The sequence below is a fragment of the Chiloscyllium punctatum genome, chromosome 3, assembly GCF_047496795.1.
Source record: "Chiloscyllium punctatum isolate Juve2018m chromosome 3, sChiPun1.3, whole genome shotgun sequence".
Classification (NCBI taxonomy): domain Eukaryota; kingdom Metazoa; phylum Chordata; class Chondrichthyes; order Orectolobiformes; family Hemiscylliidae; genus Chiloscyllium; species Chiloscyllium punctatum.
Genome location: NC_092741.1, coordinates 53,493,085 through 53,518,398, shown reverse-complemented (window position 1 = coordinate 53,518,398; position 25,314 = coordinate 53,493,085). Strand labels below are relative to the sequence as shown.

Genomic DNA, 25,314 nt, shown 5'->3' with positions numbered 1-25,314 from the left:
TTCCTACTGATAGAAAAAAAAATGAAACTGAAGGTCATAGAATTCCTAGATTTCAATGTATTTGAAACAGTAACAAGCGTTCTTACTCATTCAATTTGATTATAATGTTTACTGTTTGCAGAAAAGGAATGTATTTTCTGAGTTAAGAGCATTTTGTTCCACTTTGTTAGTGTGCCTTCCTTGTAGATTGTTGAGACAAATTTTACCCACGCAATAAATAACTCTGTAATTCTATGAATGTGAAATCAAATATTTTTAGTAATCTCAATTACTTTCTGATTGATTTGATTCAACTGTTATTGATTCTGCCATCTAAAAGTTGATACCAGAACACTAAGTTGACAAGCTATAAACATTTTAAAAATAAATTTAGTCCTGACTGAAATTTTAAATAAATCAAAGCACATTGCAAGTGCTGAAATTCTGAAATGAAAAGGAAAGTGTTCTGGGGCCATCTGTGAGCAAGAGACAGAGTCAGTCACTCTGAGCTTACATAGAGGGTGATGGAAAAAGTCTGGAAATCCCGGGGATATGGGAATGCTGCCAAATTCAACAGCAAGATCTCATCACCATTTTGTTCCCCTTAGAGCCGCTTGAAAGGCTGCCCAGCTGGGAAATCCAGCTGCAGACATCCTCTGCTGGGAATCACTGGGGATATGTTGACTGGCAACTGAGAGGGAGCGAAATAGCAAAGAATAAGGAAAGCATTTGTTGGTCTAGCAATTGGAAGAAAGGGAGCAAAATATGGAGGGTTGAGATGGAAATGGAGGTGGACTGGCAATGGTTCAGGCAGGAGGTTTGAGATCATAAGTTCGGGGGCAGTCAACCAATTGTAGCCACAAGGATGTGTTTGCACAAAGGGGCAGTATTGTTGGCATGTTGGTGTGATGGTGGTGGTCAGGAGAGCACTGCTGTTCCTCCAGACTCTTCCCCCCCCCCCACCCCCCACAAAGGAGTGCTGTAAATAGCATTTTATTTGACATCAAACTGCAGAAGTTGCCTGAGCACTGGGAAACAGCCGCAAATGTAGATTTAAATCAGATTTCCAGTGTCCTGTAGGAACCTGATTTAAAACTTGTAATGAAGTATCTTGTCTCTCCAAGATGGGACAAATGCATGCCATGCAACTAGCAAGAATGCTGGTTTTATTGTGCAATTTTTAATCTTTAATATGGCTGCGTCCTACCCATCAATCATCTCGAGGTTGAAGCTGACTCAAGAAATTCGGTATGCTTCTGCAAAGGTGTTAAGTGAGGCTTGAAGATTCTCTTCCAAGAGAGCAGAGTTGACATTGTCATCAGCATCCTGGAGTTCGTCAAGCGAGGTCAAAGGAAATGTTTGAGACTCCCTGAAGTCTTCTGTCAAGAAATGCCGCATAGATGTTAAGGTGTAAGAGACTCTCAGTCAGAAGAAACTGACGTGGAGAAAGAAACTGTTTGAAGGGACGCAATTCTTGAACACCCGTTGGCAAGACAAAATACTGAAAAGGAACTAGAGAAAGGAATGTCCGTGATTCAAAGGCCATTGGTTGATTCTTTATTCCAGAAACACCTGCCAAATATGTGGTCAGAGTTAGAGCTCAAGGATTGAACTCATCAGTCACACAAGGTCCATAGAACTCATGACAAGTGACATGGAATGGTGGACAATCATATTCCTTCGCGAGTGATTACTGATGATAACAATGATGACCAGTCATGGGATAGAATAGGATTAATGTAGATCCCAGATTTTCTAATTCATGACTAATTATAATACATGTTCTGCTATAAATGCTGGATGTTTTCTTTAAAACAGGCTGCTTTTTAAACACAATGCTGTTACCCTATTGCTGTTAATATTGAATGTTTAAAGCATATTTTAGTGCTACAGAGGACTTGGGAGAAGGAAGCACACTTGGAGTCATTTTAAAACTGTACAGAACTAATTTTTTGTATTCACAAGGATTTTATATGCCAGAATGCCAAGGTGATAGCGAGGGAAGAGATAGGACTATACGAGGATAAAGGAGGGAACTTGTGCTTGGAGGCAGAGAATGTAAGTGAGATCCTAAATCTGACTTTGCTTCGGTATTCACCGAGGAGAAGGATATGGAGGATAGTGTGATTAGTGTGGAACATCTTGAGATCAATAAAGAAGTAATGTTGTGTCTGTTGAAGAGCATTAATGTGGCTAAGTCCCAGGGCCCAATGGCATCTATTCCAGGTTATTAAGAGAGGCAAGAGAGGAGATTGCTGGATCCTTGACTAAGATCATTGTGTCCTCATGATTAGAGCGGCTCTGGAGGATTGGTGAGTCACTAATGTTCCTCTGTTCAAGAAGGGAAATGAGGATAATCCAGAAAGCTATAGACCGGTGAGTCTCACATTGGTGATAGGGAAGCTGTTTGAGAGAATTCTTGGGGATAGGGTTTATACACATTTAAAAATCTGGCCTAATTGGGGACAGCCAGTAAGGCTTTATGTGGGACAGGTCATGTCTTTCTTGATTGAATTTTTTGAGGAGGTGACTAAGACTGAGGGTAGAGCAGTGGATATTTCTGCAGGGATTTTAATATGGCTTTTGATTAGGTCCCTCATGATAGGCTCAAAAAGAAACGTAAGATGCATGGGATCCACAGTAACTTGGTTGCTTGGATTCAGAACTGGCTTGCCTATTGAAGGCAGAGGGTAGTGGTTAAAAGGTGTGTTTTTCAGGCTGTAGGTCCTGCACACATTCATATTAGGACCTCTGCTGTTTGTGATTTATATGAATGACTTGGATGAAAATGGGTAGTTTAGTAAGTTTGCAGATGACACAAAGATTGGTGGAATGTGATAGTGTAGCAGGTTGTCAAAGGATACAGCAGGATATAGAACAGTTGCACATATGGGTGGAGAAATGGCAGATGGCGTACGTATCAGAGTACGTATGCACTTTAGGAAATCAAATGTTAAGGAAAAGTATACATTTAAAGGCAGGACCTGAACAGCATTGATGTACATAGGGATCATGGGGTTCAAGTCCATAGCTCCCCGAATGTGGCCCCACAAATCGATAGGGTGGTAAAGAATGCTTGCAGACTTTCCTTTATTGGTTGGGGAATTGAGTATAAAAGTCAGGATGTCAAGTTACAGCTTTATAAGACTTTGGTTCGGCCACGCTTAAGAGTGTTGCGTTCTGTTCTGGTTACCACACGACTGGCAGGATGTGAAGGCTTTCGAGAGGGTGCAGAAGAGGTTTACTAGAATGATGCGGGTATGAGCTGTAAGGAGAGCCTAGAAAAAACTTGGGTTGTTTTTCTGGAGCGGCAGAGGCTGAAGGAACACTTGATAGAAGTCTATAAAATTATGAGAAGCATAGATAGGGTTGACAGTCATAATCTCTGAAATGTCTAAGACAACGGGGCATGCATTTAAGGTGAGAGGGCAAAGTTCAAAGGTGGTGTGAGGGACAAGTTTTCTTTACACAGAGTGGTAGGAGTCTGGAACACGCTACATGGGTTAGTGGTGGAGGCTGATAAGATAGTGGCGTTTAAAGGACTTTTAGTTAAGCACATGGATATATGAGGAATGGAGGGATATGGACCAAAGGCAGGCAGAAAGGATTAGTTTCATTTGGTGTCATGTTTGACACAACTTTGTGAGCTCTAGGGCCTATGCCTGTGCTGTACTGTTCTAGGTTGTCTGTTTTGTTTTATTTTGGCACTTAAATTGAGTATTTAATTAATCTTATGTATGTCTAAATGCACAGTAAAACTGTGAATGCCTCATTAAATAAGTAATGGATATTTCACTTGCTCCAGGTATTATTAGATTTTAAAATTAATAAATATTAATAGAATGATACAGTAAGGAAGGAAGAGATTTGGTCCCCTCATGCTGTTCTACATTTTCTCAGAGTCAGACAATTCCCTTTCAAATGTTACTATTGAATCTGTTTCCACCACTCAGCAAGTTCATTCTAGATTACAGCAAATGGCTGCATTAAAAACAGAACCATCTTAGAAAAGGATCAGAGGCAACAGTCTGAAATCTGCTATTTAATTCAAAGCAGTGTCTGTAAGATTTTTCTAGTCGTGGGAGAGACTAGAACTTGAGGTCACAGCATCAAGAATGAAGGGCCAAATGTTTAGAACTAAGATGAGGAGGAATTTCTTCAGCCAGAGGGTGTTTAATCTGTGGAACTCATTGCTCCAGATGGCTGTGGAGGCCAAGTCATTGAGTGCATTTAAGACAGAGATAGGTTATTGATTGCTAAGGTATCCAGGAAGAGAGCAGGAGACTGGCTTGAGAAACATCAGCCATGATTGAATAGCAGAGCAGATTTGATGGGCTGAATGGATCAATTCTATTCCTACATTTTAAGGTCTTCTGGAAAAAGACAACATAACTATTCTTAACTGCTGTTGGAAATGATTACTAATGTTTCAGTGCCTGGCAATGGTTCCTCCTAAATATTCTTGTATTTATTATTTATGGACAAGCTTTGGGTATTTCAGAGGTGAGCCACCTGATGCAGGATGCCAAGTCTCGGACTTGCTTTCATAGCCACAGTATTTCTATTGTTAGTCCAGATCGGTTTCTGGTTAATGGCAATCCTCGGTTGTTGATAGTAGTAACTTCAGTAATGGTAATGCCATTCAATGTGATGTGGTGATGGTTAGATTTTCTCTTGTTAGACCTGGTCATTGCTTGGCACTCTATTCTGGATAACCATTTATGCACCTGTGAGAAGCTGAGACATAAGTGAGTAGCATATTTATAGATGTGGTTTTCTCACAACTTAAAATGCATGGAGTGTGCGAATGTGTGACCACCAGGCAGTCAAAAAGAGACAGAGTTAGTATAGGAGTTCTCTGATGACATCCCGTTCTTCAAGTTGTATTTCGTTTTGAATAATGATGTAATTGACACTACCAAATCCAGCCTGGCATTTCTTAATGGATGAAGATTTTAGAACGTTGTATTCACTGATTGCAGACTCCTTCATGGTGGGTCAGACCTATCCAGGTCCAGCTGATAACATTCCTTGGACTTGTGGTCGTCAGGATATTTATAGAGTCCATGACATCCCACAGCCCAAAAGTTCCACTTTACTGAGCTGTGCTACCATGTTTTAACATCCCTCAAATTAATTTTATTCTGCTTTGGAATACTTCTACTACTGTATTGTGTTGGCCCTCACCTCCCCTTATCTGGATGTTTCTTGGTATCACAAATATGCGAATAGTGATGTTTCCATGTATCTACTTTCCTTATCCTTTGAGGTGGTTTGGAAGGTGCTGTCAGAGGAACTTGGTGAGTTGCAGCAGTGCACCTCAGATGGAACACACTGCAGCCACTGTGTTTCACTGGTGAAGAGAGTAAATGTACAGGTGGTGGATGTGGTGCCAGTCAAGTCTTGCTTTGTCCAGGATGGTGACAAGCTTCTTGTGTTTAGTTGGAACAGCACTCACCCAGGCAAATGGGAGTATTCCATCACACTGGTGACGTGCCTTATAGATGTTAAACAGGCACGGGAGATGGAAGTGTGTTACTTACCATTAAATTTCTAGCCTCTGATCTGCTCTTGTAACCACAGTATTTATATGCTGGTCTAGCTCTGTTTCAGGTCAAAGGTAACCCCAGAATGCTGATATTAGGAGATTCAAAGGTGGCAATGCCTTTGATTGTCAGGGGCTGATGGTTAGATTCTCACTTTTTGTACATGATCATTGCTTGGCATTTTTGGGGCTCGAATGTTCCTTGCCACATATTAGCCCAAACTTCAGTATCTGAGGAGTCATGAATTTGTGAAGACTGTTCAGTCTTCAGTGAACATCTCATTTCTGACCTCTGTTGGAGATCATTAGGGAAGAACTGAAAGATGGTTTAGCCTGAGGACCTCCTGCAGTGGTGTCATAGAGTTGAGATGGTTGACTTCCAACAGCCACAAACATTGCTGTTTGTGCTAGGTGTGACTACAAGTAGTGAAGTTTCCACAGTGCAGCCTAGCTTTGCTGAGGGTTCTTGGTATCCTACTGCCACATGTTGCCTTAATGTCAAGGGCAGTCACTCTCACCTCACCTCAGTTCAACACTTGGCCTTGCTTGAACCAAGGCTATAATGAGATTTAGTAGCCGAGTGATAGAAACTGAGTGTCAGTGAGAAGGTTATTTTGTTGCAGGTGCCATTTGATAGCACATTGATAACCCCTTCCATGACTTTGCCAATGTTTAAGAGTGGATTCATTGGGTGGGAATTGTCGAAGTTGGACCTGGCGGAGTTTTCTTTTAAAATACTTCCGAACTTAATACTGGGCCATTTGTGGTGTTCCACTGTAATCTTCACAAGTAATTTGGACTGTCCTTAACTCTCAATTCAGTGTAGTGTAAAATGATTTATTTATTCACACCATCGCTGGTCACAACACTTCCTCCCTGCATCTCCAATCATTAGTTGTATTATTAGTCAGAATATTGTAAACTGTAAGTGCCTGAAAATGACTGCCGCTGAATCATTGTTGGGCAGCTAGTCAGAAACTGAGCTGCCTTATTAGCTGGTCCACATAATTACCTGTAGCTACCAGATGTTTCTGTTGATGTTCAGAACATATTTTGACAATAGAATGTGCTCTAGTATGTTACCCAGTACTAACATTTTAATGTTGTTAATTTTCAGTTTTCACCAATGTGCACTGGATCTTTGAGGTTCCTGTCTTCCACAGGGGCAGATGGTACAGTTTGCTTCTGGCAGTGGGATGCTGGCATGTACAAATTTAGGTAAGTTAATGAGCTATACTTTTAAGGCAAATTATGTTATGTGCTTGATTGTTGTTAAATATTTTGGAATTTAATTTATTCAGTGTCTTGAGTTCTGCCAAACTTAATGAAATTGATTTCATGCATTATTTTAAAGTTGTTCTTGTTGTTATAATTATTGAATTATTCTAATGTGAATTGAGCAATTTCATTTAAAAAAAACACAGGATGCCTTTTCATTTGAGAAATTCAATTTCAATGTTCTTCACTTGTTCAGGGAATGTGCGTGTCATTGGTAAGTTCAGACTTTTATTGACAATGCTTAACTACCCCTTGGGAAGGTACTGATGAGCTGACCTTTTGAAAACAGGTTTGGCCGAACTGGTCCTCACCCTTAACAATTTCTCCTTTGAATCCTCCCACTTCCTCCAGACCAAAGGGATAGCCATGGGCACATGTATGGGTCCCAGCTATGCCTGTCTCTTTGTTGGCTACGTAGAGCAGTTGATCTTCCGTAATTACACCAGGACCACTCCCCACCTCTTCCTCCGCTACATTGATGACTGCATTGGCGCCACCTCGTGCTCCGGTGAGGAGGTTGAGCAATTCATCAACTTCACCAATACATTCCACCCTGACCTTAAATTTACCTGGACCATCTCTGACACCTCCTTCCCCTTCCTGGACCTCTCCATCTCCATTAATGACGACCGACTTGACACTGACATTTTTTACAAACCCACCGACTCCCACAGCTACCTGGATTACACCTCTTCCCACCCTACTTCTTGCAAAAGTGCCATCCCGTATTCCCAATTCCTCCGCCTCCGCTGGATCTGCTCCCAGGAGGACCAGTTCCACCATAGAACACACCAGATGGCCTCCTTCTTTAGAGACCGCAATTTCCCTTCCCACATGGTTAAAGATGTCCTAAATGCATCTCATCTACATCCCGCACCTCCGCCCTCAGACCCCGCCCCTCCAACCGTAACAAGGACAGAATGCCCCTGGTGCTCACCTTCCACCCTACCAACCTTCGCATAAACCAAATCATCCGCCGACATTTCCGCCACCTCCAAACAGACCCCACCACCAGGAATATATTTCCCTCCCCACTCCTTTCCGAATTCCGCAAAGACCGTTCCCTCCGTGACTACCTGATCAGGTCCACGCCCCCCTACAACCCACCCTCCCATCTTGGCATTTTCCCCTGCCACCGCAGGAACTGTAAAACCTGCTCCCACACTTCCTCCCTCACCTCTATCCAAGGCCCTAAAGGAGCCTTCGACATCCATCAGAGTTTTACTTGCACATCCACTAATATCATTTATTGTATTGTTGCTCCCGATACGGTCTCCTCTACATTGGGGAGACTGGGTGCCTCCTAGCAGAGCACTTTAGGGAACATCTCCACAACACCCGCACCAATCAACCACACTGCCCCGTGGTCCAACATTTCAACTCCCCCTCCCACTCTGCCGAGGACATGGAGGTCCTGGGCCTCCTTCACCGCCGCTCCCTCACCACCAGACGCCTGGAGGAAGAACGCTTCATCTTCCGCCTCGGAACACTTCAACCCCAGGGCATCAATGTGGACTTCAACAGTTTCCTCATTTCCCCTTCCCCACCTCACCCTAGTTCCAAACTTCCAGCTCAGCACTGTCCCCATGACTTGTCCTACCTGCCTATCTCCTTTACCACCTATCCACTCCACCCTCTCCTCCTTGACCTATCACCTTCATCCCCTCCCCCACTCACCTATTGTACTGTATGCTACTTTCTCCCCACACCCACCCTCCTCTAGCTTATCTCTCCACGCTTCAGGCTCACTGCCTTTATTCCTGATGAAGGGCTTTTGCCTGAAACGTCGATTTCAAAGCTCCTTGGATGCTGCCTGAACTGCTGTGCTCTTCCAGCACCACTAATCCAGAATCTGGTTTCCAGCATCTGCAGTCATTGTTTTTACCCTATTTCATAGCACAATTAAGAGGTAACCACATTGCTGTAGGTCTGGAGTCAAGTTAAGAATGGCAGATTTTCCTTCCCTTAAAGGACATTAATGAATCAGAGAATTTTACAACAATCAGATAATATTTTATTTCAGATTTTAGTTCGTCAGTGATATGCTGCAATTTGAAATTTTAATCTTTGAACCAGTAGTGAAGGCTTTTTGGAGTGTTATCCAGGGTCGGAATTATTATGCTACTATACCTCTTTCCTTTAAAAAAAACTAGTGGGACTGGTGGGCAGCAATTAATATCCCTTTGAATGGATTTGTAGTCTACTTTAGAAGTGGCTGAGCTGAGGAAATCACATATATTGGGTAATTTGCAATAAAATTCAAAAATAAAGTCAAAGGACTGTTGAATGAGTATTATTTTATTCTGTTAAAGAGGGAATACTTTGAACAAAAGTACATCCTGTCCTTATTCATAAAGAGGAAAAACACAATTTGATTTCCTTTCTGAGGGTGATAATTATGCAAATGTTTGTTTATTTGGTTACCTTTTTTTATAAAGGACTACGCATTCACACAGGGGTACAAATTAGCAGCTCTTCATCATGTTCTTGTCATTTTTTCAAGCTGCTTGAATGCACTATTTCTCCCAAAGAATGGATGTACATGTAAATGGAAATTGTAAATGTAAGAGTCTCAGAGTGGTGCTTCCAAAAAGAAAATGAATGAGAAATGCCTACCTTCCACCGCAAGTACGTCCCATAGTACAAATTCAAAGGCAGCTGAGTGAGATTCCAACTCTGATATAGAGCTTTTGTTCTCATGAATGGTGTGTCATCATTCTAATTCTGTTGTTTGCTGATATTCTTGTCCCGTTATATTCTCACAATGACACTGATAATACTTCACAAATGGAAGTTAATGGTATGAAATATTAATGTTAAAGTGGTTAGTGGTATAGGGATAAATTTCAAGTAGACTCATGAATTTCTGATTAAATTTGAGTTAAAATATTGCAAATCAGTCAAAAAGATATCTCAAGTCTGCACATTTTGTAAAGACCAAAATGATGAGCATCTGCACTTGGAGAGAAAGTTTTGTTGTGGACCAGGCCCAGACCCCTTCAAAACATTTCAAGAAGGTAGCCCAGACCCTAACTTTGCTAGTTGTTTCAACTAGGAATATCGCGGATATTCCAGGAGGGATGCAGCTGGTCAAACCACTTAGTTTGAAACAAAATAGAATTTATTTACAAGATTACTGAATGAAACACAAACAAAAGAGAACGGAATACAAAATAACTTAACCTATCCGAAAACCCAACAGATTATCCCAACGTAATGATGCTGTTCCAAATACCTGTAACAATCCCCATAATCCCCCTTGGCACAAGAGGTAAAATCAAAGATGGGGTCTTATAGGAGAGATGTCACAGAGAGAGGTGGCAGCATGGAACACCCTCTTCTATGTAGCTGTCTCTTGAATCAGCAGCATCAAAACTGCCTGACTGCTTTCTGTGAACAGCCAGAATTTGCCAAAACCAGAGAAAAGCTGAACTGGGAGAACTGGCCACACCCTTTGCGTTGTACAAGTAGTTTTTATAAAAACTTGAAAGCCTTTTCCTGAGGCAGTATCTGTTAGCAAAAATCAAATTGGCCCTAAATCCCATCCAAAGCCAGACTTTTCTGAATTGTTGCTTTCACAACCTCTCTGGAAAAAGAAAGTCAAGGATAGCATAACCTTGTTAAATGAGCAGGAAAGGAAAGCATTTCCATTCTCAACCAAGTCAATTCCCAAGTCTCTAAGGTATCTTTATTTGAATTAAAGTATCCTTGAGTAGTTTCCTAAGGTTTACATCTCAGAAGGATGCTGCTTAGTTCACTATATCTGTGCTGCTCTTGCTACAACCATCTAAATGAATCTAACCTCCCCTTCTTTTTCCCATGCTTAACCTGTTCATTACAATTGTCCAACTGTTTAAAAAAAAATTTTTCTTTCACACTTAATAAATTTAAAAACCTTAATTTAATCTCTGCTTGGCCTTCTCTGTACCAGTAGAAATAATTTAGTTTTAAAATTTTTGTCATAGTTTCTTATCCTTGAAGAGTGTACTTTTCTGATTTTAATGTCCCTTCTGCAATAGGGTGGCCAAACCTGCACACAGTAGTACAACTGTGACTAATGTTTGGGGGAAAAAATTCTAATCTTGATGCTTACGTATATCCTACTTTTTGTAAAACCAATTCAATGTTCCTCTTTTACATTGCATTTATTTTGAAGGCTTTTATTGGCTTGAACCTCCAAGTCTCTGTTCCTCCTCACCCTTTAGTGTCATTTTGCTTGAGTATATTCTCTATGGTTTCATGCCTCATTTCACACTTCTTTAAATGGAAGCTGCTGCCATTCCAGCATCCTGTCCCTTTGTTCCTGAAGGCATCCAGTCCACCTTACTGCTTGCACTACGTATATGTCATTACTTTCCAACAAGAGTGACTTTAATCATCTCCCCATGACATTCTACATACATGCAATACGTATGTGAAAATATGAATTGGGAACAAGACAAGATTATTCTAGCCTGTAGGAATGGTGGCTTTGAGCCTTCTTGAAAAATTGCAGTCTTTGGGAATTAGCTACATCCACAGTGCTGCTGGAAGTGAATCCAGGATTTTGACTCAGTGAGAGTGAAGGAACAGTGATATTGTTACAAGTTAGGATGATGAGTGGCTTGGAGGTGAGCAATCTCTAGCTTCCTTTGCCCTTCAAAGGAACATGGCTAATTTGATTGTGGTCTCAGGTCTACATTCCTGACATTCATGATAACTTTTGCTCCCTTGATAGTTGAGAATCTATGTGCATTTGTCTGAAATGTATTCTATGACCCTGCCTCCACTATTGTTTAAGAGAGAGATTTCCAATGTCTTGTGATCTTTTGAGAGGAAAAATCCTTCTCATCTCCATCTTAAATGGGAGAATAAAATCAATAATTTAAAGTAATGTTAAATATAAATGGCATTACCATTGCTAAATCTTTGCTGTCAAAACACTGGAGGTTACCTTTGATCAGAGACTGAACTGGATGAACCATACAAGTACTGTGGCTACAAGAACAGGCTGGAAATGCTGTGGTGAGTAACTCACTCCCTAAAGTCTGACAACCATGTATAGTGCATAAGAGAAGACTGTGCTGAAATACCCCTCCACTTGGCTGGTTAAATGAAGCTTCAACAACATTTGACACGATCCAGGACAGTGCAGCTTGCTTGATTGGTACCTCATGCACCACCTTCAACATTCTCTCCTTTCACCACCAATGCATAGTGTCAGCAGTGTGTACCGTCTGTGGGATGCAACGCAACAACTCGCTAAGGTTCCTTCAACAGCTGCTTCCAAAACCATGACCTGCACCATTTAGAAGGGCAAAGGCAGGAGATGCCATCACCTGCAAGCTCACCTCCAAGCCACTCATCATCCTAACTTGTAACAATATCACTGTTCCTTTACTGTCACTGGGTCAAAATCCTGGACTCGCTTCCAGCAGCACTGTGGGTGTACCTAACTCTCAAAGACTGCAATTGTTCAAAAGGGCTCAAAGCCACCATTCCTAATTCATGAATACAGACCAGGTTAGAAGTTTTCCAAGTTTGTCAAAGACCTATGAAATGAGAGTTTGGCTGGTTTGAAATTTTTAATATCCACTGGTGGGTTCTGAGACTGTCAACATAGATAAAATCTATTTGAAGAGAGTTAGTCACTATACTAATTAATCAACATCTAAGTTTGTACAACAAGCATTGCTGTAATGTATTGAAATTATGGTAGACACTTAGTTCAACATTAGTTTCTACAACATTAGTTTATAAACACTAACATTATAAGTATAGTAAAAATACTTAAGATATGGGTGTAATTTGACACATTGCAATATCTCATCAGTAGTTAAGATGTTATAGATTTTAATGAGTTTATGGTTCAACATTGCATGTGATTTGGATGTTCCTGAATTACCTGCTGCATTCCTTCTGCCTGTGCAACCGATCTCAGTTTCAAAATACATCATTTGCTTTCTCAAACTGTGATAATATGCCACAATCCTAATAGTCATCCTTGTGGATTTATTCTTCATCTGATGACGTTAGTTCAGTTTACCAGTAAACACATATTGCTTGAATACTGAAATTTACGATTCAACTCTTAAAACTCTACATGTTTTCCCTTTCTGGCCTGAATTGATTCTCCAGACCATTTTGAGACTTCTTTGACTGTATTTTCTGGCACTCCTTTTGAATATTTGATTTGGTTGATTTCTGTTTTGTCTAAAGTATTCTCTGGCCTAATTGGCTGTTTGGGGCTGACTGCCTTTGTCTAACTTGGCACTGAGAGAGGTTTATTGAACAACCTACAGTATTCTAAATGTCACTGAAAACTCACATTTTTGTTTGAATTTTACAGTCCAATTAAGAAAGTTTGGTTAGTTATCTCTGCCCCATCAAATATGACAGTCAGTTTTGATGGACAAATATATTAGAAATTATGGATGGTCAATTTTCACATGTTTAATTGAGACAGATTATTTGATCTTTAGTTAGAGAGTTTTGAGAAGATTTGTTGCTCAGGTTGAGGTTCTGAATGTAGGTTTGCTCGAGGCTGGAAGGTTCATTTTCTGACGTTTCATCACCATACTAGGTAACACCTTCAGTGAGCCTCCGGACGAAGCACTGCTAGTGTTTCCTGCTTTCTATTTATATGTATGGATTTCCATGGGTTGGTGATGTAATTTCCTATAATGATGTCATTTCCTGTTCTTTTTCTCGAGGGTGGTAAATGGGAACCAAGTTTGTTGATAGAGTTCTGGTTGGAATGCCATGCTTCTAGGTTTTAATTTTTAAATTTATCTGTTACAAAAATCCAAGCCTTTAAAGCCATACCTGCTAATAAGCTGATGAGATGCCTAAAGAAATTGATCTTTTTATTAATTACCTGTTCAAACCGCTGTTGACCATGTTTATAATCTTTGCAAAGAGAATAGAGGCACCCATCTATTTGTTGATTTACATTTGAATGCCTCTGAATGTTTGCTTACGCATGGAGCTGACTATCCAAATTCCAATGTTACTGTCTTTTTCAGAATTTCATAATGTGAGTCAGTGTCCCAAAGATCTGTTATGTTTTAGGAAAGCACTGCTACAACAGTATACAGTTTGCATAAATTTGATTAATTTGTCAACTAAATACTTGCTATTTTTCCTTGGGTTATTCAATATGACATTGAATTAACTGCCTCCTGCTCTAAATCATTAAATGTGCTTAGTTAGCTCAGTGCATCATTGCTGTGATGTGAAGCAAATTAATGTAATGATGCAAAGAGAGTGATTCATGGACCTAGCTCTTTATCAATTGTGTAGCTGTCGAATGGGTATCAATCCTAGTGCAGGGACCATGCTGCCATTTGTCTTTGCTTCTGTTGTAAATCAATTTAGAGTATGATTTCCAAACAGACTGTGTGTTCTTCTGTGTTTATACACATGTGTCTGTGTGTGTGTGTGTGTGTGTGTGTGTGTGTGTGTGTGTGTGTACTGTCTGACATTTAAAGTTGTGTTTCCATTTGCTCATTTACTCTGCAAATTAGTGTCACCTATTAGTAAAGCAACGAAGTTTGTTGTACAATATAATAATATTATAGTCATCATAGTCTTACTTGACAATAGGCTGCTCTCTCATTAGAGATCATAAGACTATAAGACAGCAGCAGAAATTAGGCCATTCAGCTCATTCAATCTGCTCCGCCATTCAATTATAGCTGATAATTTTCTCAACCCCATTTTCCTGCTTCCTCCTGTAACTTTTGATCCTTTTGGCAATCAAGACCTTATCTATCTCTGTTTTAAACACACTCAATGACCTGGCCCTCTCAACCTTCTGTGGCAATGAATTCCAGAGATTCACCACTCTCTGGTGAAAGAAGTTTCTCCTTTTCTCCGTTCTAAAGTGTCTTCCCTTTACTCTCAGGCTGTACCCTCGCGTCAGAGTCTCTTCTGCCAATGGAAACGTCTTCCCAACATCCACTCTGTCCAGGCCATTCATAATTCTATAAGTTTGAATTAGATCCCCCTCATCCTTCTAAACCCCATTGAGGAAACTGAGTCCTCAAACGTTCCTCAAATGTTGAGTCTTTTGTTCCTGGGATCATTCTCATAAACCTGCTCTGGACCCGCTCTAGGGCCAGTATATCCTTCCTGAGGTATGGTGCCCAAAATTGCTCACAATACTCTATATGTGGTCTGACCAGAACCTTTTAAAGCCTCAGAAGTACATCCCTGCTTTTATATTCCAGTCCTCTCGAGACAAATGACAACATTGTATTTGCCTTCCTAACTATTGACTCAACCTGCAAGTTAACCTTAAGACAAACCTGGACTAGGACTCCCAAGTCCCTTTGCACTTCAGATTTCTGAATTTTCTCCCATTTTAATAAATAGTCCATGCCCCTATTGTTCCAAACAAAGTGCATGACTTAACACTTTCCCACATTGTATACCTCTACTGTACCAATATTGCCACTTCTTTGTGCACTTCCTCCCCTGTCTAAATCTTTCTGCATCCTCCATACCTCCTCAATACTGTCTGCCCCTCCACCTATTTTTGTATCATTTGCAAACGAAGCCATAATGCTCTCAGTGCCTTCATCTAGATTGTTAATGTATCAAGTGGTAATTTGTGGTCCCAACACTCACCCTTGTCGAACACCACTAGTCTTTTGCTTACATCCTGAGAAGGACCTTTTATCCCCACTCTCTGCTTTTTGCCATACAGCCAATCTTTTATCCATGCTAGAACTTTGCCTCGGACACTGTGGTCCCTTATCTTACTCAGCAGTCTCCAGTGTGGCACCTTATCAAAGGCCTTCTGGAAGTCCAGATAGATAACATCCATTGACTCTCCATGGTCTAACATTCTCATTACCTCCTCAAAATATTCTATTCAGGCCTAGCCTCCCCTTGATGAACCCATGCTGACTTTGTCCAATTTTGCCATGCAATTCCAAGTATTCAGAAATCTGCCTGACTCAGGGTCACCCCACACCTGAGGGGTGAGGTTGAGAAGAAATGGTAACCTGGAAATTGAACCCACAATGTTGACATTACTCTGCATTGCTAACCAGACAGGATGCGAGCGTAAGAGGTACAGTTAGTAAGTTTGCAGATGACACCAAAATTGGAGGTGTAGTGGACAGCGAAGAGGGTTACCTCAGATTACAACAGGATCTTGATCAGATGAGTCAATGGGCTGAGGAGTGGCAGATGGAGTTTAATTTCGATTTTGGGAAAGCAAATCTTAGCAGGTCTTATACACTTAATGGTAAGGTCCTAGGGAATGTTGCTGAACAAAGAGACCTTGGAGTGCAGGTTCATAGCTCCTTGAAAGTGGAGTTGCAGGTAGATAGGATAGTGAAGAAGGCGTTTGGTATGCTTTCCCTTATCGGTCAGAGTATTGAGTACAGGAGTTTAGAGGTCATGTTGCAGCTGTATAGGACATTGGTTAGGCCACTATTGGAATATTGCATGCAATTCTGCTCTCCTTCCTATCGGAAAGATGTTGTGAAACTTGAAAGGGTTCAGAAAAAATTTACAAGGATGTTGCCAGGGTTGGAGGATTTGAGCTATAGGGAGAGGCTGAACAGGCTGGGGCTGTTTTCCCTGGAGCGTCGGAGAATGAGGGGTGACCTTATAGAGGTTTACAAAATTATGAGGGGCATGAATAGGGTAAATAGACAAAGTCTTTTCTCTGGTGTCGGGGAGTCCAGAACTAGAGGGCATAGGTTTAGGGTGAGAGGGGAAAGATATAAAAGAGACCTAAGGGGCAACGTTTTCACGCAGAGGGTGGTATGTGTATGGAAGGAGCTGCTAGAGGTTGTGGTGGAGGCTGGTACAATTGCAACATTTAAGAGGCATTTGGATGGGTATATGAATAGGAAGGGTTTGGAGGGATATGGGCTGGGTGCTGGCAGGTGGGACTAGATTGGGTTGGGATATCTGGTCGGCACGGACAGGTTGGACCAAAGGGTGTGTTTCCATGCTGTACATCTCTCTGACTCTATAACAAAGTTCTCAAAATTATCTACAGTCCGCTTTGATAATAACGCAATAATTCTGTTCCTGTGCGATCCCGCATTACAAGGATATGGTATAATAGCAGCACAATTTAAACCAATGGGACCAGAATCACATTATAGCCAATACAGGTAACGAAAGTTCATGTTCTACAGATAATGGTTTGAATTCTTCAATTGAGTTATAGACAATTTACATTGAAGAAATGCACATTATAGCGGAACAGATTTGTATTACAATGTTAACAAACAGCAGAACATTGTCTAATAACTCCAGTATCATCTCGTTAACAACTAAAAGGACTTTCATATGTGGAGAAGCAGTTTCTCAATCCATACTTGACAGGGAGTGCTTTGCCTAAAGTAACATCCATCATTAAACAACTTGCCATTTAGTGTTGTTTTCCTGTTGAAAAATGATCTCACGGACTAGGTTCTGCTCATACTGTAATCCGAGAGGATGAAGGGTTTTTGCCCGAAATATCAATTCTCTTGCTTGTTGGATGCTGCCTAACTTGCTGTGCTTTTCCAGCACCACTCAACTCTGTAGTATCTGTAGTCCTCACTTTCGCCTAATACTGTGTTCGTATTGTTGGATGTTAGAACATTGATCTAACATTTTAATCAGAATTCCTTTGAGTTGGAGGTGGTAAAAATGTACTTGTTCAGTCGATTAATTTACATAAAATATTTGTTTTGGGAGTACATCAGACAATATTCGTCGATTGTTCAAACCTACAAGAATTGCGGTCCTGTATTGTTACAGTATGTGATAGATAAGTGTTCTGTTTGTTCTTCTACAATTGCTTTATGGGCAATACATAAAATTCTCTTGCTTCCAAATGGGCAGTTTCTTTTTATATTGTATTTTCAAGCATTTAATTTCATATCTATATTTTATCAAGACATTTTTAAGGACTGTATATCAAACTTATTTTTTTCTTTCAGGTATTGTACTACCAGACTGTTCTGACATTAGCTTCAAAGTGCTACTTCATTAGCCTATTAATTAATATAGTCTTAGTGATTAATTTTTTATAAATTTGTCATTGACTGACATGAGAATTCTTTTGAAAACCAATGTTAGTTATTGTTCCCATTGCCAAATTTCACTTTGAATAATATTAAACATCAGGTTGAGGAAGAGGGTAGTGCTTTTCAAAGTAAATGGAAAATGTGTTACTTATTAGAGTTATGTATTAGGTAAGTTGGTAAGAACGCAATTATTCTAAATTTTTATTAATGTTTTTAATACAGCCATCGGCCAATTAAATTTACTGAGCGACCAAGGCCAGGGGTTCAAATGATCTGTTCTTCTTTCAGTGCTGGTAAGTGCCACCATTCTCGGGCTGAAGAAGTTTCTCCTCATTTCCATTCTAAAGGGTTTTCCTTTTACTCTAAATCCTCAGATCCTAATCTCATAATTAAAAAAAAAACCTTAATTAAAAAAAAATACATGTTTTAATAGTGTTCTGACTCTAGATAATTTAAGCTGTTTTGGTAACTTTTTTCTAGAAACTATAGAATGGTGCTTGGTTTCAGGTGAATGGTTCAGTCGTTTAATTTTTATTTTGTTGCTGAAGATAATGCAATTAGTTTTATGGAATATTCAGAGATGAGGAGTTGTGAATTTTGAATCTGAGATAGATAACCTTTGATCAAGCAAAAAGCACTAAGGGAAATGGGCCACGGGCAGGTATGTGGAATTAGGACATTGATTAGCCATGATCTCATTGGATGGTGGAACAGACTTGAGGTACAGAGTGGCTACCTGTGTTCTTATGTTCCGATGAACCTCTAAATGTTTCATTTTGTTGAAGGTACTACATAAATACATGTTGTTACAGTGTTTTTGTTATTTCTTCCCCTTTTGGTTTTTAAAATGTATTGATTTGTGGGACGTGGACAATTCCTGGCTGGGCCAGCATTTATTGTCCGTCCCTCGTTACAGAGTCACAGAGCTGTACAGCATGGAAACACACCCTTTGGTCCAACTCATTCATAGATATCCTAATTTAATCTAGGCCAATTTGCCAGCATTTGGCCCATATCCCTCTTAAACTCTTCCTATTCATATACCTATCCAGATGCCTTTTAAATGTTGTAATTGTACCAACCTCCACCTCTTTCTCTGGCAGCTCATTCCAAGCACTTACCACCATCTGCAAGACAAAGTCGTCCCTTGGGTCCCTTTTAAATCTTTCCCCTCTCACCTTAAACCTATGCTCTCTAGTTTTGAACTCTCTCACCCTGGGCAAAAGACCTTGGCTATACACTGTATCCATGCCCCTTGTGATTTTATAAACCTCTACAATGTCACCCCTCAGCTCCAGGGAAAGTAGCCTCAGCCTAATCAGCCTCTTCCTTGTGTTGCCCTTGAGAAGGTGGTAGTGAGCTGCCTTCTTGAACTGCTGCAGTCTCCCATCTATTGGTTGACTGACCATGCCATTAGGGAGGGAATTCCAGGATATTGACCCAGTGCCTGCGAAGGAACGGCAATATGTTTCCAAGTCAATTTTGGGAGTAGCGTGGAAGGGAATTTGAAGGTGATGGTGTTCCCATATATCAGATGCCCTTGTCCTTCTAGTTAGAAGTGGTCATGGATTGGAAGGTGCTCACTGAGGATGTTTGGTGAATTTCTGCACTCCATCTTGTAGATAGTACACACTGCTGCTACTGAGCATCATTGGTGGAGGGAGTGGATGCTTTGTCCTGGATGGTGTCAAGCTTCTTTAGTATTGTTGGAGATGTGCTCATCCAGGCAAGTGGGGAACTTCCATCACACTCTTGACTTGTGCCTTGTCGATGGTGGACAGGCTTTGGGGAGTCAGGCGGTGAATTACACGTCTCAGTCTTCCTCGCCACTGACTTTCTCTTGTAACCACTGTGTTTATGTGGTGAGTCCAGTTGAGTTTCTGGTCACCGCCAGGATGTTGATGGGGATTCAGTGATGGCAACACCATTGAATGTTAAAGGGCCATGGTTACATTGTCTCTTATTTGTGATGCTCTTAGCTTGGCATTTGTATGGCGTGAATGTTATTTGCCACATCAAGCTAAGCCTGAATATTGTCCCCATCTTGTTGTATTTGAATTTGGACTGCTTCAGTATCTGAGGAATCATGAATAGTGCTGAATATGGTGCAATCATTGGTGAACATCCCCACTTCTGACCTTATGATGGAGGGAAGGTCATTGATGAAGCAGCTGAAGATGGTTGGATTAGGACACTACCCTGAGGAACCCCTGCAGAGATGACCTGGAGCTGAGATGACTGACCTCCCAACAACCATGACCATCTTCCTATGTGTCAGGTATATCTCCAAACAACAGAGAGTTTGTCCCTTGATTCCCATTGATTCCAGCTTTGCAAGGGCTCCTTGATGCCAAACTCAGTCGAATTCAGCCTTGATGCCAAGGGCTGTCACTCTCACCCCACCCCTGGAATTTAGCTCTTTTTTTCCATGTTTGAACCAAGGCTGTAAAGAGGTCAGGAGCTGAGTGGCCCTGACTGAATCCAAACTGGGCATCACTGAACAGGTTATTGCTGAGCAGGTGCAGCTTGATGGCACTGTTGATGACACCATCCATCACTTTACTGATGGTCAAGAGTAGATTGATGGGGCAGCAGTTGGCTGGGTTGGATTTGTCTTGCTTTTTATGTCCAGAACATTTCTGGGCAATTTTCCACATTGTCGGATAGATGCCAGTGTTATAACTGTACTGGAAGAGCTTGGCTAAGGGAGCAGCAGATTCTGGACCACAAGTCTTCAGTGCTATTGCCGAATGTTGTCAGGGCCCATTGCCTTTGCAGTATCCAGTGTCTTCAAACATTTCTTGATATCATGCAGAGTGAATTGAATTAGCTGAACTCTGGCGTCTGTAATGCTGGAACCACTGGAGGTGGTTGAGGTGGATCATCCACTTGGCACTTCTGGATGAAGGTTGCTGTGGAAGTCACAGCCTTATCTTTTGCACGTGTTCTGGGCTCACCTCCAGAAAAATGTGCTGTTGCATCTATGGACCAATTTCTACTTCGGTCATTTGCATATTGAACACTATTAATGAGTTGACAGTAGTTAATTTTTTGAGGCTGTTAATGTCTTCTGTATAGAAGATGGAAAACACCTGCTGTGCAGAGTTATATGTTATTCACTGACAGTTTTTTGTGTTTTTTTTAAGAGCAAACGTCTATCAGGACCAGTAGGTGACATCTGCTTTGGTTTTGCTAAAACCATTTCTTTTGTTCTTATTTTTAATATGGTTACAAAGAACTTGGATGGAAATTGGCTGTTGTGTTGTGATCCCAGCAGATGGTAAAACTGGACAAGTCTGATCCCAGAATGAAACCTGTCTTGATAGACTCTTAAGTTTTACTTTTTGCAATTTGGTTACTATATTCACAGGAGGCTACCAATGTACTTTTAGTAAAAGACATTATCAATTACATTAGGAAAAAAAGTCCCAAACTGTTTTACACTATTGATGAACTAATTGAAATGTTGTCGTTAACAAATATCAGAAATAAACATTCAATCCTTTTATCCTCAACAACAATCTCACATGTACTCAAACCTCAGTGAAGGGTCCCCCCCTTTCTATATTTAAATTCTTTTTAGTGGCTGCACTTGGTTTCTTTTAATATTTGTGCATTCACCTGATGGTGTAGCAAATTTCTCACCACAAGTCCTTTAAATGAACTGACAGTATGGCTAAATTTATTTTTAATGTGGACTCCCACATTACTTCCACAGCCGTCGGTTCCTCAAGCTTTATCTTGCTAACAGTAAACCAGTCATGGTAGCTCTTCAGCTCTCATTGTTTGGACACTGCTCAGTTAATAGCACTTTTTCTACTATAGACCTGTCTTCTCTGACAGAAACCTAAACTCTATTTACCTTCTGGGTGGTTCTTTCTTTCTGAAAAGAATCTCTATATCCCTGTCTTTTCCTGTCACAGGACACCTCATTACGAGGCAACAAAACTGATCAATTTTTAAAATCTCTTTTGCCTTTTTCTCTCAAGTACTGAACTGCTTATTGTTGGATAGAGAATTCCAAATTCTCACCTCCCTCTAAGTGAAGAAACTTGGGGGCTCATATCGGTCTTGAGCGGCCTGTACCTGAGACCATATTTCTGATTCTACTGTCCAGCTAGGGAAATATCTTATCCATATCTACCCTTTCACATCCTAATCAGAATTGTGCAAATTTCATTGAAATCACCTCCCATTCCTCAAAACTTCTAATGCAGGCCTAGTTTCTTCTGTCTCTTCATAAGATAATCCTGCCATCACAAGGATTAATCTGGTAAACTTTTATTGCGAGTTTATTCTTCCTTAGATATGAAGATTAAAGCTGTACACAATATTTCAGGCACAGTATCACCAATGATCCATACAATTGCACCAAATCTTCTTTGCTTTAAATCCCATTGCATTGAAGGACAGAATACCATTTATTTTTCCAATTGCTTGCTGCATTTGCATGATCATTTTTAGTTTCTCTGTTTCTCATTTGATATGCTTAATTTTTCTGGTTTTTTTTCCTTTACATTTCATCAACAAACTGAGAGGAAGTTTGGGGAAGATTCAAGAAAACTTTTAAACGGACTTTGAACTGTTAGTTGAAGGAGTGAGGGATTTGGCAAAGATGGTGGGTAACATTAAGTCAGTCAAATGGGTCACACTTTGGTCCCGTTTCCTATTCTATACCTTGGCAGAATTTCCATGGTAGAGTCAGAAATCAGGAGTTTGGGGATTTTCTGAAGTCGCACTTCTTCTTCCTGACCTGATAGTGCTTTCCCATGCTATTTTGCCAGTGGAGAAGTGAGCATGAACTGGAGTCAAGACTTCTGACTCGAGCAGTAGGCCCAGGTTGGAAACAGAGGCAGGCTGATGACAAGGCACAGGATGTGGAAAGGCCTGCTTCTGCCAGTGAGTCATGGTCTCAGTTCTGGAGATGGCTGTGAGGGCCCTTAACCCTCCTTTCATCTGATCTCACCCTGCTAACCCCTCCCAACCTTCTATTATTATTCTTCTATAATAATAATGCCCCATACTAATATGGAAAAGTCTTTAAGAAATTCATAAATCTGTCAAATCTAAATATGTTACTTCAATATGTGTTTAAAACAAAAATAGTAATTCTGTTGGCAAGTCATAAATCTGTCAGTACGACTAAGTTCACAATCGACTTGACAACTGTGTCAAGCAGGATCTGTTAGTTGGTTTCAAATTTGGCCAGGGTTTCCAAAGTGAATTTTAGTAAGGAGTTCCAAAGCTCCAAAGCTGAATTCAGTAAATCCCTGAAATCAGCCGAAAGCTCAGACATCTGTCAAAACTTTAAAACAACTAAACAATGGCTGAGCTTATCATGAAGGAAAATATTAAAGCAGTTCACCAAATCAAATCTAAACTTCGCCGTTTTGCAATACAAAATAGTTTTTTTTTCTGTTGATAATAAACTCTTATGTATCTGAAGGCCTTTTCACAATTTTTTACAAGATAATAGTTAAAGTACCTAGTCTGAACAAAACCCTACTATCAATTGCTATTTAAAACATATATACTTATGACTTGCTTTGAAACATATATACTTATGACTTGTTGTGAAGTTCATAACTCCATTTGAACATATGCTTGTAGTCCTGAATGGCTAACCTCAACACAGCTGGCAATGTTGAGACACCTGGATGTGGGGTTACAAACTACCCACTTATACCGAACCAATCAAAATTACCACGATTGAAATAGAGGCTAGACTCCAGTTCATGCTCACTTCTCCACTGGCAAAATATGCTACCTCCCATTTTTAAAGACCATGTCATGAGGTTTGCTCAGCCCTGGTCTCCTTTCTTTACTCTGTCCTCTCTCATTATGGTTCAACTGTCCCCAGTCTTTATCCGGTCTTTTTGTTTCCTCGTCTCCCCTACACTCTCCAGCTCTTCTTTCAAACAATCACCTTTTACATCATTTATTAAGATCATACCACATCTAATAATGTGAACTCCTGGCTTGTGCAGTAAACTTTTATTTTCTTCTATTCTACATACCTTTTTTCCCTATTTTGACTTTATTTGGTGGTACTCTTAGTTTGTACTTCTTGTCCAGTTAGTTAATATTACCCCCATCACAAACCTGCTCTGTTGTTCCTTCTCATTATTTTTCAAAATTGTTCCTCAAGTTAAGCCCTGTGCCCCCCCAAGTTTACATCAATCTGGATCATACAGGTAGACAACCCTTTATCCAAAATCCTGAAATCTGAAAAGCTCCAAAGTCCAGAGGTTTTATTTTTGTGAAGTTTTTTTTCTCATTAACAAAGTTGTTTGGTGCACAAACAGTGAATCCAAATCCACACCCACTCGATGTGTGTCACTCAGATGTGACGTGGGGGTCGTGGCCCAGCGCTGGCAGGCCTCAATTCTGTTTCAGGGCTGGTTTTACTGTGAGTCTGCTCCTCCGGTAAGAATTTTAAAAATTTCACCATCAAACTGTCACTTATTTTGAAAGTCGAAAAATTCTGAATTCTGAAAACCAGCTGGTCCCGAGCATTTCGGATAAAGGATTGTGCGCTTGTACTAATTATTTGATGTGCCAGTACCCTAGTACTGGCACAGTTGTGAAAGCCATCCCAATGTTATAGCATACTATTTTTTCCCCCTGTTTCAGTCATTGTGACATGCATTCAAGTCTCTAATCTTATCTATCCTGTGCCAGTTTTCTCAGTTAGTAATTCAGATTTATTACCTTATTGGTTCAGCTCTGTAATTTAGTTGCTAGTTATTTGCTGTACTTTGTATGCAAATCTTTTGTGCACAAATATGCCCAGATCCCATTGTTCAGTATTATGCAATAGATGGAATGTATTTGGATATCCAGAAGCATTCAATAAGATGCCATATAAACAGTTACGATACAAAATAAAACTGCATGGTATTGGACTTGACATATTAGCACAGATAGGTGATTGGCTAATTAACAAGAAACATGAAGGCATGATAAATGAATTATTTGTCAACCTATAGGGGAGTGCCATAGGGATCAATTCTGGGGCCTCAATTGTGTAAAATCTCTATTTATAACATTGAGTAAGTTACTTTACTCAGAGAGTAGTAGGGGCTTGGAATGGCCTGCCTGCAACAGTAGTAGACTCGATGATATTGAAGATATTTAAATGAGCAGTAGACATGCATATGGATAATAATGGAACGGTGTAGGTTAGGTGGGCATCTTTCGCAGGTTGGTACAACATCGCGGGCCGAAGGGCCTGTAGCGCGGTGTAACGGTCTATATTCTATGTTTATGTTCTATGTTCTAGTTGTTCATTCCCCTCTGTAGGCTCTTCTTTAGTCCATCCTATGTTTTCAATACTCACGTGAATCACATCAAATAGCTTTCAAAATGCACACTTTTGGCTGCAGGGAACAGGATCTATCTAAAGAATTACATTCTTTAAACTCTGCACATCATAATGACTCCTTGCGTCACAATGCCATGGTCAGCTTGTTCATTCTCCTTGTTCTCGTC

General features: G+C 40.4%; 1 protein-coding gene across 2 annotated transcripts in view; it reads left to right on the top strand.

The window, feature by feature from the left end:
- phip (pleckstrin homology domain interacting protein) overlaps window positions 1–25,314 on the top strand; it is a 206,553-nt gene that overhangs the window by 82,193 nt on the left and 99,046 nt on the right. For both annotated transcript variants that reach the window (XM_072553357.1, XM_072553354.1), the window contains exons 9-10: window positions 6,642–6,742; window positions 18,046–18,116. In XM_072553357.1, coding sequence (XP_072409458.1) covers window positions 6,642–6,742; window positions 18,046–18,116 — 172 coding nt within the window. The remainder of the gene's footprint in view (window positions 1–6,641; window positions 6,743–18,045; window positions 18,117–25,314) is intronic.